Consider the following 16144-nt stretch of genomic DNA (forward strand, 5'->3'; position numbering starts at 1 on the left):
ATTCTGGGACCCCTCTCCCTACTTGTCCCCCCCTGTATGTGTGTGTGTGTGTGTGTGTGTGTGTGTGTGTGTGTGTGTGTGTGCACTGGTTTCCCTAATCTCGTGAGCACTTGAGCATGGATGCACACCAATCTCGTGGGCACTTGTGACCTCATGGGTACCTAAAACCGAGTCCTCATTAGGACAACCTATGGAATGACTTTACAATGACCTCAAATGAAGCCTGAGTGAGAAATTTCGGAAAGTCCCATGAGGTGGGATTTTGAGAGAAAATGTGTGTGTGTGTGTGGCGAGAGGGGCAAGTTACTGACACCGGTGGCCAAACGGTGGTACTGCAGTGTGTGTGTGTATCTGTGTCGGTCGATCGCTGATGACATCACATCATCAAGTGTGCATCCTGGACGGCTTTACGACCTGGTGGGGACATTGCCATGGTAATCTTTTGTTAGTGTAAAAAGTGTTAGCCTACTTTATTTGAGTTTCGAGTTCATAGGGACATCAAGCCACAGACGGTTGAAACCAACTATTGGTCCATAGCTTTACAGAAAGCTAGAAATTAAATTGAATTTAAATTTAAATCATTTAAAATTAAAAGACATCTGATTTATTTCGTTTTGGAGGGGTGGAAAGCAAGCAAGTATGAAGGTGACGGACCATTGTCGTTCGTAGCCTGGACTACCGGTATGTGTGGGTCTGCCCGGTCGTCACCCAGCAGTCATCCCTCCCGATCGAAGCATTAGCCTCCTATCTTATGCCCACATAAAGCCTTTTGCCGTCGCATCCCCGCACTAAACACAATACTGCTACCGCCATTTTATCTGACCTGTTCCACACACACACCCAAGTGCCCACCATGATACCCCCATGTTATGTTTTGCCCGCCATTTCGTCTAGATTACGTTCCATACACCTCTTGTCTGAGTCCTCAGATGCCCACATCCCAGCCACGCTCCAAACGTTCCACACACACACACGGTAAGTGCCCACTTTGACCGCGGTGGCACTGGTAGCAGCTACCACCTAAACGCTGTCGCGGCCGCCATTTCACAATGTAATGTGTTTTTCTACCGCCATTTTATCACATACGTTCGATGCACCTCTTGCCTGGGTCCCCACATACCCTCATGCCAGCTCACTCCTTTCTAAAAGTTCTACACACACCTAGTGTGGGTACCCAGATGACTCGATACAGGCTAGCCCCCTCCCCCTCCCCACCCAGCTAGAGCGTCAAGTGATACAGTAACGCTCCCAGTCTATCACTCCTTCTGGTCGGCTCAAGTTGAAGGTCGTCGAGTGCGTCGTGGTCCTGGATTTGCGTTACATGCAGCTGTATCTTTTATCAATGGAAAGTTAAAAGGTAAGTAGCCTATATTGCTTAACATTTAAACATATGCGAATAACACCACCCAATTTGAGTGCATGTTTTGAAATAAACGGATTAAGATATTGCTGAGATGCTAAGCACGGTTGTATTTGACGTCGTGAGATCAGTGCAGAAGCATTCTCTCATTTACATTAATTTCTCCATTAGGGCAGATGCAACTTTTTTGGTCTATGGACGAATCCCGAGACGAAAAGACATCGTCCAACGAGGTAACTAATTGCTGGCTGAAATATGAAACTAGCTAATGTTAACTAGCCTAATTGCTAGCTCGAATGCCTAATATGAAATGGAACTAACATGGCTAGCTCCCTTAACATGCTAATCACGAATGTTTGCCTTATACATTGATGGTGCGCGTTTTGTTTTGGTGATTGCATCGTGTAATAGCATAGGAAAGGACTGTCGTCCAATGTCGATATTTGAACATTTTCCAAATGCCGTGTTACATTTATTGAACTGTAGACCCATGAAATCGAGGTTACATTGGCTGAATGGGTAGAGTCATAGCTGCTGTCTCTGGGGGAGCTAACACCTGTTGGGCTAACTAAGATGTTTTTTTAACAACGCACAACACCGTGTCTGTCATGCTTTCTATCGGTGCTGTTATTGTTTGCAATCGGTTGAAGTAGATGTTTGACGTGAATGTTAAATATAGAACTCTAAGTAGATGTATGTCTGTTCATGCTTCTGGGGCGGGCCACACTTTTGCACTACAGGTAGTCGTAATTATACATAGTGGATTGTTGAGGAGAGTTGGCAAATAGCTGTGGAACTCGTGATGCTTTCGCTTTGACCATGACATGTACGTTTCTTTTTCGTAGACGATTTCTGTGTTGAAACATTTCAGTTGCAATTGAGAACGTTTGCCCGACGTTTAGCATGCATGGTTATTCGCCTCTATTTCTTAAATCGGCGTGGTAAACGGTGTTGTGCCTGTTACGGTGACGGACACATAGCATGGTGACTCGTGTCTGCTATTTGTTGGTGAGTGAAGTTATTCCCGATAAATGGTTATGAATGTTTGTCTCCCATATTAAATATTGTAGACTACAGTTTCAAGGGAGTGTAGTGTCATTGGACTAAGTACGGTAAAGTATTGCTTATAGCTTCAACATGCACACGTGGAAAGTGTCTTGTTTTTATTTGGTTATCCATCATTCCTGCATTGTTGTTTTGATGACTTTTTTTGTGGTGGTGGTGGTGGTGGTGACTCTGTCATAGAGTTCTAATGGTAGGTCTTGAAATGCACTTTAATGTTCCTACTTTTTTGGCTATTGAATGTGATGCATTGGGCAGTCATGGGTGAGCGGTTAGGGCGTCAGACTTGCATCCCAGAGGTTGTCGGTTCGACTCCCGACCCGCCAGGTTGGTGGGGGGAGTAATCAACCAGTGCTCTCCCCCATCCTCCTCCATGACTGAGGTACCCTGAGCATGGTACCGTCCCACCGCACTGCTCCCCATGGGGCGCCACTGAGGGCTGCCCCCTTGCACGGGTGAGGCATAAATGCAATTTCGTTGTGTGCAGTGTGCAGTGTTCACTTGTGTGCTGTGGAGTGCTGTGTCACAATGACAATGGGAGTTGGAGTTTCCCAATGGGCTTTCACTTTCTTTTTTTCACTTTCATTGTAATTCATTCACAACAACCGTATCTCACTCATTTCGTGAAGTATTCACGAAAAAAAAAAGATTAATTTTCGTGGTGCATTCACGTTATTGCCCGTTTTTCGTGGTAGGGCAACGAAACGCTGCCTATTCACTTGAAGATCCAACAGCATACTCAATTGATGAATAATATTGGTGATGGGGCAATAGTGTGGCCTTTTCACACCACCATCCACATGCATTTTCTTCTAATTTAAACCTAATCCTGTATGTCATCATGTACAAGAGAATGAAATGTTCTCTTCAGCTAAACCCCAGCTCATTATTGAAACAAATGTTTGCAGACAAAGCAGCGAATGCTGAGATTCAAGAAACGTCTCAAAGGCCTAATAAATCACCATGACATGATGTGTGCATGTTTTGCAGGACGGTGCTAATGCTTTAAATCATCCTAAAATTGAAGAACAACATTGAAGAATTCAGAAGCATCACTCTTGGTAAGTAACATTCCTAATGTACAGTTTTTAGCATACAGTGTGCATATTGATAACATGGGATAACTGAGGTGTTCCTGCACAGTCCGCCACCTCCTAGTCCAATAGCTCAGTGCTACGTTAATGTATGAGACTTCAGGGAGGAGGTTTACTTGCATTCCATGCCACACTCTGCTAGTGGGCCTATGTGCCATAGGACCATTCTGATAGCTCAGTGCTACCGATACTGTATGAGGCTTTGGGAGGGAGGTTTCCTAACATTCCACACCACACTCTGCTAGGTGGCCTCCATTTCAATAGCAATGATATACTGTGTAGCAATAATGAGTACACCACCGTTAAAAAGCACAATAACATTTTGAACAATATTTCAATAAACATAAAAGTTACATGTATTTCAAATATGCACATGGGGTATGTTTTTAGTAAAACGTCCATGTAGCTTACCACAGAAAAGTAAGTTTGATTATAACAAAAATCAGCATTGGCCATAGGTGTTTGTTAAGGGTCATTGTCAAGAAAACAATGATCAACAGTAAGGACACTGAGTAATGATGACATATTTGCTATTCGTAGAGCAATACTGCTATGTATTCAGGATTTCAAACACCAGCAGCACTCATGTATTCTTCATCTCCAACATGTATGTATGTATGTAGTGTACAGTTATCCTATTCTCCAAGGGCTATACTTTGACCACTATTTCTCCCTGCATTTTAGGCCTATATTGAAGGCAGCCACCTTTAAAACAGACTCAGCCTTCTCTAGGTCCTCTGAATATAACTACATCACATCTCATTTCTAAGATTCCTTTACTCAATATGTCACATTTCATGTTAAGATGCATAACATTAAAAGTATATGGGCGCAGTTAAAAATGACTGCATCAAAAGAGATAATTGACTGCATGTGGCCTTTGAACTGAAATGGGTTTGACACCCCTGATTTAGCTGGTGTCGGAGACGACTATCATGCTTGGAGTGGTCATGTTATGCAGTTTCATAAGAATGCGATGGGATAATGCCATTCTTTGCAAAGTAACTCTTCTTATGCAGCACCTGTTTTGCAGGGGACCTAGTCAAGGAGGGAGACCCACACCCTGTCTACAGTACTCCTGTATTTTCCCTGAACTTGGGATATAAGATGTCAAACATTCCTTTGATTTCTGTTTTTCTTTTTGTAACGTTCCAGGAATCAACAGATGAAAACATGTCTTCAGTTACTCCCACAACACCATGTCCGTTTCCTATCCTGGTAAGATAATGAAAACAATTCTCACCATTTGCAGCGCAATCACAATTATCAAACAAGTGTTTTTTCCCCTCTAAATCCACACTTAAAGGTATTTTGCATGTTTAGCCTATATTATGATGTTACTACCACCAACTGAAAAGAAGGAAACTCTCCCTCTTAAGGTCCACATCTGGAAATGTTTATTTTAAAGGTACACTGCGTACGATATTTAGTTGTTTATTTCCAGAATTCATGTTACCCATTCACTAATGTTACCTTTTTCATGAATACTTACCACCACCATCAAATTCTAAGTATTCATTATGACTGGGAAAATGCACTTTTCATACATGAAAAGAGGGATCTTCTCCATGGTCCGCCATTTTGAATTTCCAGTAATGACATTTTTAGCTGGAAAAATGACTTTGGCCATACTGGAAAGTATTAGTTTATTACTTAGTAAACTTTCACAAAAAGATCAAATTTGCCAATGGACAACCCAGTTTCAATGAGCAGCATGGTTGCAGTACATTTGTGACCATTTCCTGCACAGTGTACCTTTTAATAAGGTTATTATGTTGTATATGTATATCTTGCTTCTTACAAACAAAGACAAATCTCAATAACCTGTCATGCCTGGGTGTCTTTTTTGTATTTAGTACAGTGACCAGGACTCTGCAACCATGTCCAAGGTGTTAAACTTGACGGACACTGATATGGATCTGTTGGTTCAGTTTCTGGGTCATGATATCCACGTGCACAAGAAGTTCTACCGTCTTCCTGAAGGTACTTTGGAACTGGCCAAAATAACGAAGATTCTTACAGCACTGGAGACTGGGCGGTTGGCAGACTTCAAGGGCAGAAATCTTGATGAAATCAATATCGACCCCAATGGTATGTATTAACAAAACTAATCCGATAATATCAAGAGTTAAATTTCCATCTCCCCTTGTTCATGATTTCTCTGTTGTTTTTCCTGTTTTTTTTTTCCAGAGACACTTGATGTTACGACAGGGTTTCCTGATGAGGACTGCTCAGACACGGACCCTACCCCATCACAGCCAGGTGCCAATAACACCAACAAAGATTCACCATCTACATCAGCAAGAGATGAAACGCCACGTATGTCACAAGTATAAAAATTGATCTTGATAAGCTAATCTTGACAAGCACTGTGATGCGTAGAAAGGTCAACCAAGTAAAGGAGAAAGGTGATGGCAAAAAACCTGGGGTTAATTGGCTTGGGTACATTGGGAAATAGGTGATGAGAAAAGGTAAGATGACACTTGATAGTTATTACTCGTGTACAAATACAAGGCATTGAAAATGCAGTTAAGCATCTAATCAGAAGCGAAAATAGTCCAAAAAAGTACAAAATGATTTAAGGCTGAATACCGTTTTTTTACATATTAAAAGAGATATTTACAGATGAATGTGTTTTATGTACAAATATTGCAAGTAAGGTGGACTTAAAGGGACAGTTTGGTCAATTTCAACATGCAGTTGTAATGCTCACACTACCCTGGACTTGTCAGTGCCTGAGATTTTTTTTTCTTCTTCTTCAGCCGTTTCCGAGATCCTGTCCATTGTAATGGGGGCAGCTCTTTGTTTACATTTCAAAAAAAACATTTTTATTTATTCCCAAAAACATCCAAAAGGTTATAAAACATCAGCAGACAACTAGCAAACAGCAGTACCTTTTGGGAAAATATTTGGAGTTGGCCTATGTTTCATTTTTTAAAAAAAAATGTAAACAAACGCTGCCCCCATTAGAATTGCTCATATCTCGGAAAGGGCTGAGCCGAAAAATGTGGCATCACCAGGTACTGACAAGTCAAGGGTAGCGTGAGCAATACAACTGCATGTTGAAATTGACCAAACTGTCCCTTTAAGTAGAGATGTATGGACAGAATAATAAAGAGTGCAGTAGTTCTATGCAGTTCATGTATAAACAAGTTATGCGAGAAGAATGTACAATTATGGCAGTTGGAAGAAGGGAGGGTATACATTATGATTAAGAACCAATAAACAGATGGCGAGGTATCTCCCCTTGTTCATGATTTCTCTGTTGTTTTTCCTGTTTTTTTTCCAGAGACACTTGATGTTACGAGTACGACAGGGTTTCCTGATGAGGACTGGTTTCCTGATGAGGACTGCTCTCCTGATGAGGACTGCTCAGACACGGACCCTACCCCATCACAGCCAGGTGCCAATAACACCAACAAAGATTCACCATCTACATCAGCCAGACATGAAACACCACGTATGTCATAAGTATAAATATTGATCTTGATAAGCTAATTTTGACAAGCACTGTGATGCGTAGAAAGGTCAACCAAGTAAAGGAGAAAGGTGATGGCAAGAAACCGGGGGTTAATTGGCTAGGGTACATTGGGAAATAAGTGATGAGAAAAGGTAAGATGCCACTTGATTGTTATTAGTCGCGTACAAATACAAGGCATTGAAAATGCGTTTTAGCATCTAATCACAAGCGAAAATAGTCCTAAAAAGTACAAAATGATTTAGGATTGTACAGGTAGCTGTTAATACCTGCTGGGCATTGCTGCCTGTCGCACCTCCTCCGGTGCCCATGGGTCAGCGAGAGAAAATAAGACTTGTGACACAAACATCTTTATTGTATCAATTACTAGACAAACATAGGGAATACACATTCCTAATGCTTGCAGAGGAGGTGCCTTCCTCAACCACCTTCGCAGGTAGCTGTAGCCTTACGCCAGAAGCAGATATCGTCAGGTGGTGTCCAGCCTTCTCTGCTGTGTTTCGTCCCTGAACCACAACACCGCCAACTCCAGCCGGTGGGCCGACAGTGAGTGGCCAGTCTCACTGTCCATCTGCTCTTGACGTACAGCTCACACCAACAATACATATGTTCCATACATTTGATAAGCATAAAAATAATAAAGGACAAATAAGGCAGTTGAGCTGTTTGGTGTTCGTTGGCTGCTGGCTTTAACCCCTTCCAAGCAGCTGTGCTCGGGTGCGTTGGTTGCTGGGGCGGCAACAGTATTGAGTGAAGTGCCGAATGCGCAAGGCGGTTGGGAAATAGGCTTGCTGTTCCCTGCGGCTGCTGTCTGGGGGTTAGGTGTTCTTCCCCCAGTTTCTGTCCTTCCTCCGCAGCCAGAGCCAAAAACTCCCTTTCTCCGCCTCCTCTGCCAGTTCCTTTGTTGCCTTCTCAAGCCTCCTTCCGGTGACTCCCACGTCCTTTAGGAGGCATATAGTCGACAATCCCATTAAGCCTCTGCATCCAACCTCCCTTGGGTAGATGTAGTCTTCCAACCCGCCTCTCGGCACTCAGCAGCCAGCTCAGAGCACTTGGCCTTTTTCCGCTCGAAGGCAGCCTCGATCCCTTCCTCCATTGGCATGGTGAGCTCAATGAGGGCCACCGGTCTTGCCTTTGTGGACCACGCCACTATGTCTGGGCGGAGAGATGTGGTGGTAATCTCTGTGGGAAACAGAAGCTTCCTGTCCAAGTCGACCTTCATGCTCTAATCCTGGCCGGGACTGAAGGGCCTTGATGTTTCTCTTTTCCTGATCCCTCCTTCCGTGACAAAGGTGGTGGGGTCCTCTGTCGGCGATGGTATTCTGCTATTTAAGATTGAATACCGTTTTTTTACATATTAAAAGAGATATTTACAGATGAATGTGTTTTATGTACAAATATTGCAAGTAAGGTGGACTTAAGTAGAGATGTATGGACAGAATAATAAAGAGTGCAATAGTTCTATGCAGGTCATGTATAAATAAGTTATGCGAGAAGAATGTACAATTATGGCAGTTGGAAGAAGGGAGGGTATACATTATGATTAAGAACCAATAAACAGATGGCGAGGTGTATCTCCCCTTGTTCATGATTTCTCTGTTTTTCCCGTTTTTGTTTTCCAGAGACACTTGATGTTACGAGTACGACAGGGTTTCCTGATGAGGACTGCTCAGACACGGACCCTACCCCATCACAGCCAGGTGCCAATAACACCAACAAAGATTCACCATCTACATCAGCCAGAGAGGAAACGCCACGTATGTCATAAGTATAAAAATTGATCTTGATAAGCTAATCTTGACAAGCACTGTGATGCGTAGAAAGGTCAACCAAGTAAAGGAGAAAGGTGATGGCAAGAAACCTGGGGTTAATTGGCTTGGGTACATTGGGAAGTAGGTGATGAGAAAAGGTAAGATGACACTTGATTGTTATTACTCGTGTACAAATACAGGCATTGAAAATGCAGTTTAGCATCTAATTACAAGCGAAAATAGTCCAAAAAAGTACAAAATGATTTAAGATTGAATACGTTTTTTTACATATTGAGAGATATTTACAGATGAATGTGTTTTATGTACAAATATTGCAAGTAAGGTGGACTTAAGTAGAGATGCATGGACAGAATAATAGAGTGCAATAGTTCTATGCAGTTCATGTATAAATAAGTTATGCGAGAAGAATGTACAATTATGGCAGTTGAAAGAAGGGAGGGTATACATTATGATTAAGAACCAATAAACAGATGGCGAGGTATCTCCCCTTGTTCATGATTTCTCTGTTGTTTTTCCAGTTTTTTTTTTTCCAGAGACACTTGATGTTACGACAGGGTTTCCTGATGAGGACTGCTCAGACACGGACCCTACCCCATCACAGCCAGGAGCCAATAACACCAACAAAGATTCACCATCTACATCAGCCAGACATGAAACGCCACGTATGTCATAAGTATAAATATTGATCTTGATAAGCTAATCTTGAGAAGTACTGTGATGCGTAGAAAGGTCAACCAAGTACAGGAGAAAGATGATGGGAAGAAGGGAGGGTATTAATTGTGATTAAGTACCAATAAACAGATGTCAAGTTATGGATGAAAGGAGACCGCTTCATATTATGTCTTTAGTAGGATGACAGAAAATGTAAACAATGATTTGCTCAGTTTGTTAGCAGCAAGTTGGAGGTGATGTAATGCATCATTATAATACGAAAAGGTCTGGACATGATTAAGTTAGAAACCTAAACTTCTGAAGTCTAATGCAAAACAAATCACACCTGTCATTTCATGTTTGAGTAGAAGAAAGGCTTTTTCAAGAACTTGCAGTCCTACAATGCCACACTATTTGTTGATAACGTGCTTAAACTATTGTACAATGATTATAAAACATTAGGTTGATTCACAGTCACACAGTGATTCACAGTCCACAATATATATCAATTTCATGACTGGTGGCATGAAAGAGAACAAAGGTCTGCAATTGGACCCTGAGTCATAGAATGTAATTTTAACAGATTGTATGTCTGTATTTATCCTGCAGAGACTGGACCAAGTACATCACCCAAGAGGAGGTGGACACACGAGGAGGTTGCAGCTGTTGAGGCCAAGTTCATGAATCTCATAAAGGCAGGAAGAACGCCCGGTAAAAGGCAGTGTATCGAATGCATTCAAGCTGCACCAAAAGCACTACAAAACAGAGACTGGACTGCCATCAAATACTATGTCAAAAATCGAATCGCCTCATACCAAAGAGTGGCAAGTAAGAGGGTCACATAAAATGTCCCAGACTGGAGCATTGGTATCTTGCAGTAGATAAACAGCTAGGTTGTTGGTGTTCACGTCCTCTTGGCTGCTGTATTTAGTTCATCTCTGCAGGATAGGTGTTGGTGTTAATGTTGTCTTGGCCACGTTCTCTTGGTTCTCCTTGTTCTCTTTTATGTAGTATGATAGGCTCAGATGTTTTTCCTGGTGTGATTCAGCAGTGTATAACCTTGAGTAAAACTTATGGAAAGCCTGGTTAATTATATCCCCGAAACGCGGAGTGTCGGGGATGTAATGGTTTTGCGTGCACCGCCGCGCCCGCCGCCATGTCCGCCGCCATGTCCGCCGCGTTAGGTCTTTCGTGTTAACGCGATATCTTTTGAACGGATGGTGGATTTGTCCCAGATTGGGTGTGTGAAGCTGAAGGGTAGGTTCATGAACTGATTAGAGTTTGGAGGTCAACACATTCAAGATGACCACATTTTTATTTGGCCCATAACTTCTGACTGGGTGGATTGATTTGCCCGGTAATTCCTTATTTTAATGGTTCACCATTTCAGTGAATCTACCATATTCGGTACAGTGTAATAACCAGTGTAACAATGTGTAATACCATGTAATTCTAGTGTAATATCAGTGTAACAATATGCAATACCATGTAATACCACTTACACACAAATACATGATGTAAGTGCAAAATTGGTACATGGTGCCACTGGTATTATATGGGATTAAATAGTGTTTCACTGGTTACTACACTGTACCTAATGTGGTATCTCCTCTGTAATAGTGAACCATTAAAACAGTGTTACCATTTGCCCCACATTTTCATTTTCACAATAATCATTTGGTTTTAAGCCTATGCACGTCATTGATCTATGTATAGATATTAAATATATTTCTTTTATATTTTGTATTTATCATACACGTTTTTGAAAAGGTGGACGGGAGTGGTAGGAATGATGGGGGACTGGAAGCGTCGCGTTTCGGGGATATACCTTAAACAGTCGAAAGCGACTGCACAGGCCTAGTTTGAAAGTGGTTGATATGTTTAGTGCCTGACTGATCATTTATTTCACGTATACTGTGGGCCGCAGACCTTTTGGCGCAGCTTGGTGTGCAAGAGTTGTCTCTATTTTCTCCATGCTCATAAATCTATATCGAGAAGGTTTGTGATGTGTTTAGTCGATACAAGGTTAAATTCTGTCTGTAATATAAGCCTTTGTTTATATAGGTCTGGGGTCTGAGCAAGTGACCAATCCACATGTAGGGTATCCTCTGTTAGTTTTGCTACTTCTCCCCTTTTCTTTTGGGCACAATAGGAGATAATCTGTCCCCTTAAACTGATACTGACCCATTTTTGGAAATAAGATCATATTACACATCCCCTTGAGTTATATAATTGAGTTTTACCTTTCTCCTGTACTTTCAACCGTTCTCTGAGTACGGCAGTGCAAATTTTATCTCCAAGCTAGCAGTTAACATTGACTCCTATAATCAGACCAGTTAGCCGCCAGCTGGTCTCATAGGACTCAATTTTAACTGCTAGCATGGAGGTAAAATTTGCACTGCCGTACTCGGAGAACGGTTGAAAGTACAGGACAAAGATAAAACTCAATTATCTAACTCCAGGGGGGTGGGAGTAGTATGAGCTTATTTCCAAACATGGGACAGTATCACTTTAAGGCAGGGGTGGGGAACCTATGTCTCGAGGGCCGTTTGCCTGCCGCGTTATCTGGCCCTTGAAATCATTTTAATGTTATGCAACTTCACATGACATATTTTGTAAAGGAATGTTACATTTCCAATGCAATTAAGTTATATTCAGGGGACCTAGAGAAGGTGAGGACTGTTTTAAGGTGCCTACCTTCAATGCAGGTCTAAATTGCATGGGGAAATCCTGATTTGTGTTCATAGTACAGCCCTCGGAGGAATTTTATGACCCTTGTAGGAATTTGAAGTGGTCCCTCGAATGAGAGTTTCCCCACCTCTGCTTTAAGGGGACAGATTATCTCCTATTGTGTCCTATTATGTTCCATAAATGTTGATATATCAGATGACATAAATTGCACAATGCATTGATCACTGAGCCATACGTTTTTTAAGCGCCATGGGCGATAACTATCCTTTGAAGTCTGCATGTCTAGAGTCATCAGTAATATATTTCATTATTAGAGTGAAACATCCGGATTTTCAACTGTCTATCATGTAGACATGCAAATACTTTGGGTTTCCCCTGACATTCTTTCTTTTAAATTTGGTCCAGAAGTGGTCGTATTGCATCAATGGCCAGATGTTTCATAGTTTTGCCAATAAAAACAAAAACAGTTGTGGACTTAATCATGAGTACATTATTTATTTCAAAAGTTTGCAAGTCCCCAGATGGTCCACACACACATGGCGAACTTTGATGACATCACAAGTCCCCAGTTGGTCCACCTTTGAAGTCCTCATGAGTATTGAAAAAGTCAGGTACCCTTTATTTAAGTGTTAGAGGAAATATCAACAGATGGGCTCTATAACAGTATTTTTTAGAAACCAAAACCAGAGAAACATTAACTCTAACACCTTCAGAAAGGTTGGTCCCCATTGGGCACCTCCTGGTCAATAGTCCCCACGAGGTAAGGGAAACCAGTATGTGTGTGTGTGTGTGTGTGTGTGTGTGTGTGTGTGTGTGTGTGTGTGTGTGTGTGTGTGTGTGTTGGGGATAAGGAGAGCACGTCTGGGCTTCCTGATAAGCCGCCACTGACCACATGGCAAGGACACTGAAGGTGTCAGCTGATTGGAGGTATCATTTCATTATCATTTAAAATGGCCGCCTTGCTAATACTTCCTCGCTTGCACACATATGCGCATGCACAAACGTGCACGTGCACACCCACATACACACACACCCACGCACGCACTCACGCATGCGCGCGAGTGCACACACACACACACACGCACACACACACACACACACACACACACACACACACACACAGGCAGACAAACACTCACACAGACAGACACACTCTCACACATACAGTACATTGTTGTTTTCTGCCAATGCAAGTTGTACCATAAACATTTAAACACATACAGATACAGTACCAGCCATGTACTACATAGGAACCCCAGCTACCCTCCCTCTCCAAATGCTGCCTATACAGCCTAATTGAGTTGCTACAGGCCCATAATAGCATAGGGGGCTCTCATACAGAATTTAATTAAAGTTCACAGGGAGATGCTATTGAATGTAAATGAGAACGCAATTATAGAGTTGGCCTTTGGTCACGATCTAAAATAACCATCTCGCCTGGACTAGCAATCACCTATCCTTACCTCCTTACTGTAGGTGGGATAACGACTGGAAATATAGGCTGTGTGTGTGTGTGTGTGTGTGTGTGTGTGTGTGTGTGTGTGTGTGTGTGTGTGTGTGTGTGTGTGTGTGTGTGTGTGTGTGTGTGTGTGTGTGTGTGTGTGTGTGTGTGTGTGTGTGTGTGTGTGTGCTCGCGGGTGCATACCAAATGAGACAACTAATGATTTAGGCATTCATTAAGACGTGTTAGAAGGCTGTGGAAACTCTATGAAATAATAAATACACTCGTCACGGATATCAAGACTAATGATAATGTGGACGCTTGATTTTCATTTTAACATCATTACCGTTTCATCAAGAAGCCTCCAGTTCACACGTGCAGCATCACCTGCTGTGGTGGCGCACACACACACAGACACACACACACACACACACACACACACACACACACACACACACACACACACACACACACACACACACACACACACACACACACACACACACACACACACACACACACACACACACACACACACACACACACACACACAGACACTTGCTATGATATTGCATTACCATGTTCCCAGACGAGAGTAATCATTGAAAAATTAATCACCACAAATTTGCTCCACAAAATGGCTTTCAAGGCACCTCGCTCTTTTCCTTTTTTCCATGGAAGAGGCTAATCAAAAATTCATGGTAATTCTTGAGGAAACTCTGTGAATGGTTCAGGTTAATTGGTGTGAGTGGCTCAGAGGGCTGTAATCCAGTGTGGAGGATGGGTGGATAAAGCATGTCAGTGTTAATTGCTCATATGAACTCATCATGAATTACTGTGAGATGAGATGAGGAGGGATTTACACTCAATGGTGTTATTATCCTGCACAACATCCTACGCAAACCGCTAACAATCAAACTGTCAAACTATCTGGTATAAGCAGACAGGAGGAATCTGCTATATGGCCTTACTTGGTCAAATAAACTCATAACATTACATTTCATTACATTGCATTTCATTACATTACATTTAGCAGACGCTTTTGACCAAAGCAACATACAAGGAGGACATTCAAGCAAGTACAGAGTGTGGGGTCAGTACAGAGTACAGCAGTATACAAGTAATGTAGAACAGATAGAGAGCAGAAATCAAGAATTACTGTGTATGAGGTTGGATTGGATTCAACAATATTTTAATACTGTGTGGCATCGTAAACTGCCAACTATAAGCTTACACATGCAAAAATTACCTTTGCCAATTACCTTACTAGGCTCTCAAAAGGTAACTGTATGTTTTTTTTATATCTGTATTTGCAGTGCTCACATCACGGTTCACATTTACAGTGTCATACTGGGTGTTGTAAATTTGGTTGTTACAGCAAGAGCTAGTATACAGTCTTACAGCCACACACACACATACACATACACACACACACACACACACACATAAGCATGCACAGCACACGCACACGCATGCACATGGCACACACACACACACACACACACGCACATAGACACACAGTTGTTATCTGTCAAAGATCAAGGGGTCTCAGTATTCCCTCATGGCTATTGTTCGCCAAGGGATGCGCTCCTGTGTGTGTGTGTGTGTGTGTGTGTGTGTGTGTGTGTGTGTGTGTGTGTGTGTGTGTGTGTGTGTGTGTGTGTGTGTGTGTGTGTGTGCCTTGGCTTGCTTTGCCTCTTCATCTTTCCTCCTCATCCTCATCCCTTCGCTTGCCTCACTACTTCCTGTCCCTCTTCATCCCCTACCTCTTCAGCCCCCTCCTTCCTCATCCCTTTTCTTACTTTACATCCTCCCTTCTCTTCTCCTCCCTCCCCCTCACCATCCTCATCCTCTTCCTCCCTTCTCTTCTCCTCCCTCCCCCTCACCATCCTCATCCTCTTCCTCCCTTCTCTTCTCCTCCCTCACCATCCTCATCCTCTTCCTCCCTTCTCTTCTCCTCCCTCCCCCTCACCATCCTTATCCTCTTCCTCCCTTCTCTTCTCCTCCCTCCCCCTCACCATCCTCATCCTCTTCCTCCCTTCTCTTCTCCTCCCTCCCCCTCACCATCCTCATCCTCTTCCTCCCTTCTCTTCTCCTCCCTCACCATCCTCATCCTCTTCCTCCCTTCTCTTCTCCTCCCTCACCATCCTCATCCTCTTCCTCCCTTCTCTTCTCCTCCCTCACCATCCTCATCCTCTTCCTCCCTTCTCTTCTCCTCCCTCCCCCTCACCATCCTCATCCTCTTCCTTCCTTCCTTATCCTTTTCCTCTGCCTTGCCTTACAATTTCTCTTCCCTTAAGACCCCCGCCCCATTCACATCCCTATCCCCATCCCCTCCATATCCCCATCGCTATCCCCATTTCCTCCATCCCCATCTCCATCCCCAACTCCATTCTCACATCGTGCCCTCCTCACCGTGTCCCTTAGGTCTTTCCTTCCCTTCTCTTCTCTTCTCTTCTCTTCTCTTCTCTTCTCCTCTCTTCTCTTCTCTTCTCTTCTCTTCTCTTCTCTTCTCTTCTCTTCTCTTCTCTTCTCTTCTCTTCTCTTCTCTTCTCTTCTCCTCTCTTCTCTTCTCTTCTCTTCTCTTCTCTTCTC

The 16144-nt window shown here is 42.8% G+C and overlaps 1 protein-coding gene across 3 annotated transcripts; it reads left to right on the forward strand.

Annotated features, from left to right (window-relative positions):
- The first annotated feature begins 59 nt into the window (after window positions 1–59).
- LOC134441789 (mucin-2-like) lies at window positions 60–11627 on the forward strand. Of its 3 annotated transcripts, XM_063192195.1 has the most exons (10): window positions 60–1357; window positions 1532–1593; window positions 3413–3483; window positions 4672–4734; window positions 5373–5607; window positions 5707–5835; window positions 6806–6976; window positions 8617–8751; window positions 9300–9428; window positions 10027–11627. In XM_063192195.1, exons 4-10 carry the CDS (start codon window positions 4690–4692, stop codon window positions 10260–10262), a joined length of 1080 nt encoding a protein of 359 aa, XP_063048265.1. In that variant the 5' UTR covers window positions 60–1357; window positions 1532–1593; window positions 3413–3483; window positions 4672–4689; the 3' UTR covers window positions 10263–11627. The 3 variants fall into 3 exon arrangements, with proteins under 3 accessions (XP_063048265.1, XP_063048263.1, XP_063048264.1); XM_063192193.1 differs by having other exon boundaries at window positions 3413–4734; XM_063192194.1 differs by having other exon boundaries at window positions 60–1593; window positions 3413–4734.
- The last annotated feature ends 4517 nt before the right edge of the window (window positions 11628–16144 follow it).

The sequence above is a fragment of the Engraulis encrasicolus genome, chromosome 24 (genome assembly GCF_034702125.1).
Source record: "Engraulis encrasicolus isolate BLACKSEA-1 chromosome 24, IST_EnEncr_1.0, whole genome shotgun sequence".
Taxonomy (NCBI): Eukaryota; Metazoa; Chordata; class Actinopteri; order Clupeiformes; family Engraulidae; genus Engraulis; species Engraulis encrasicolus.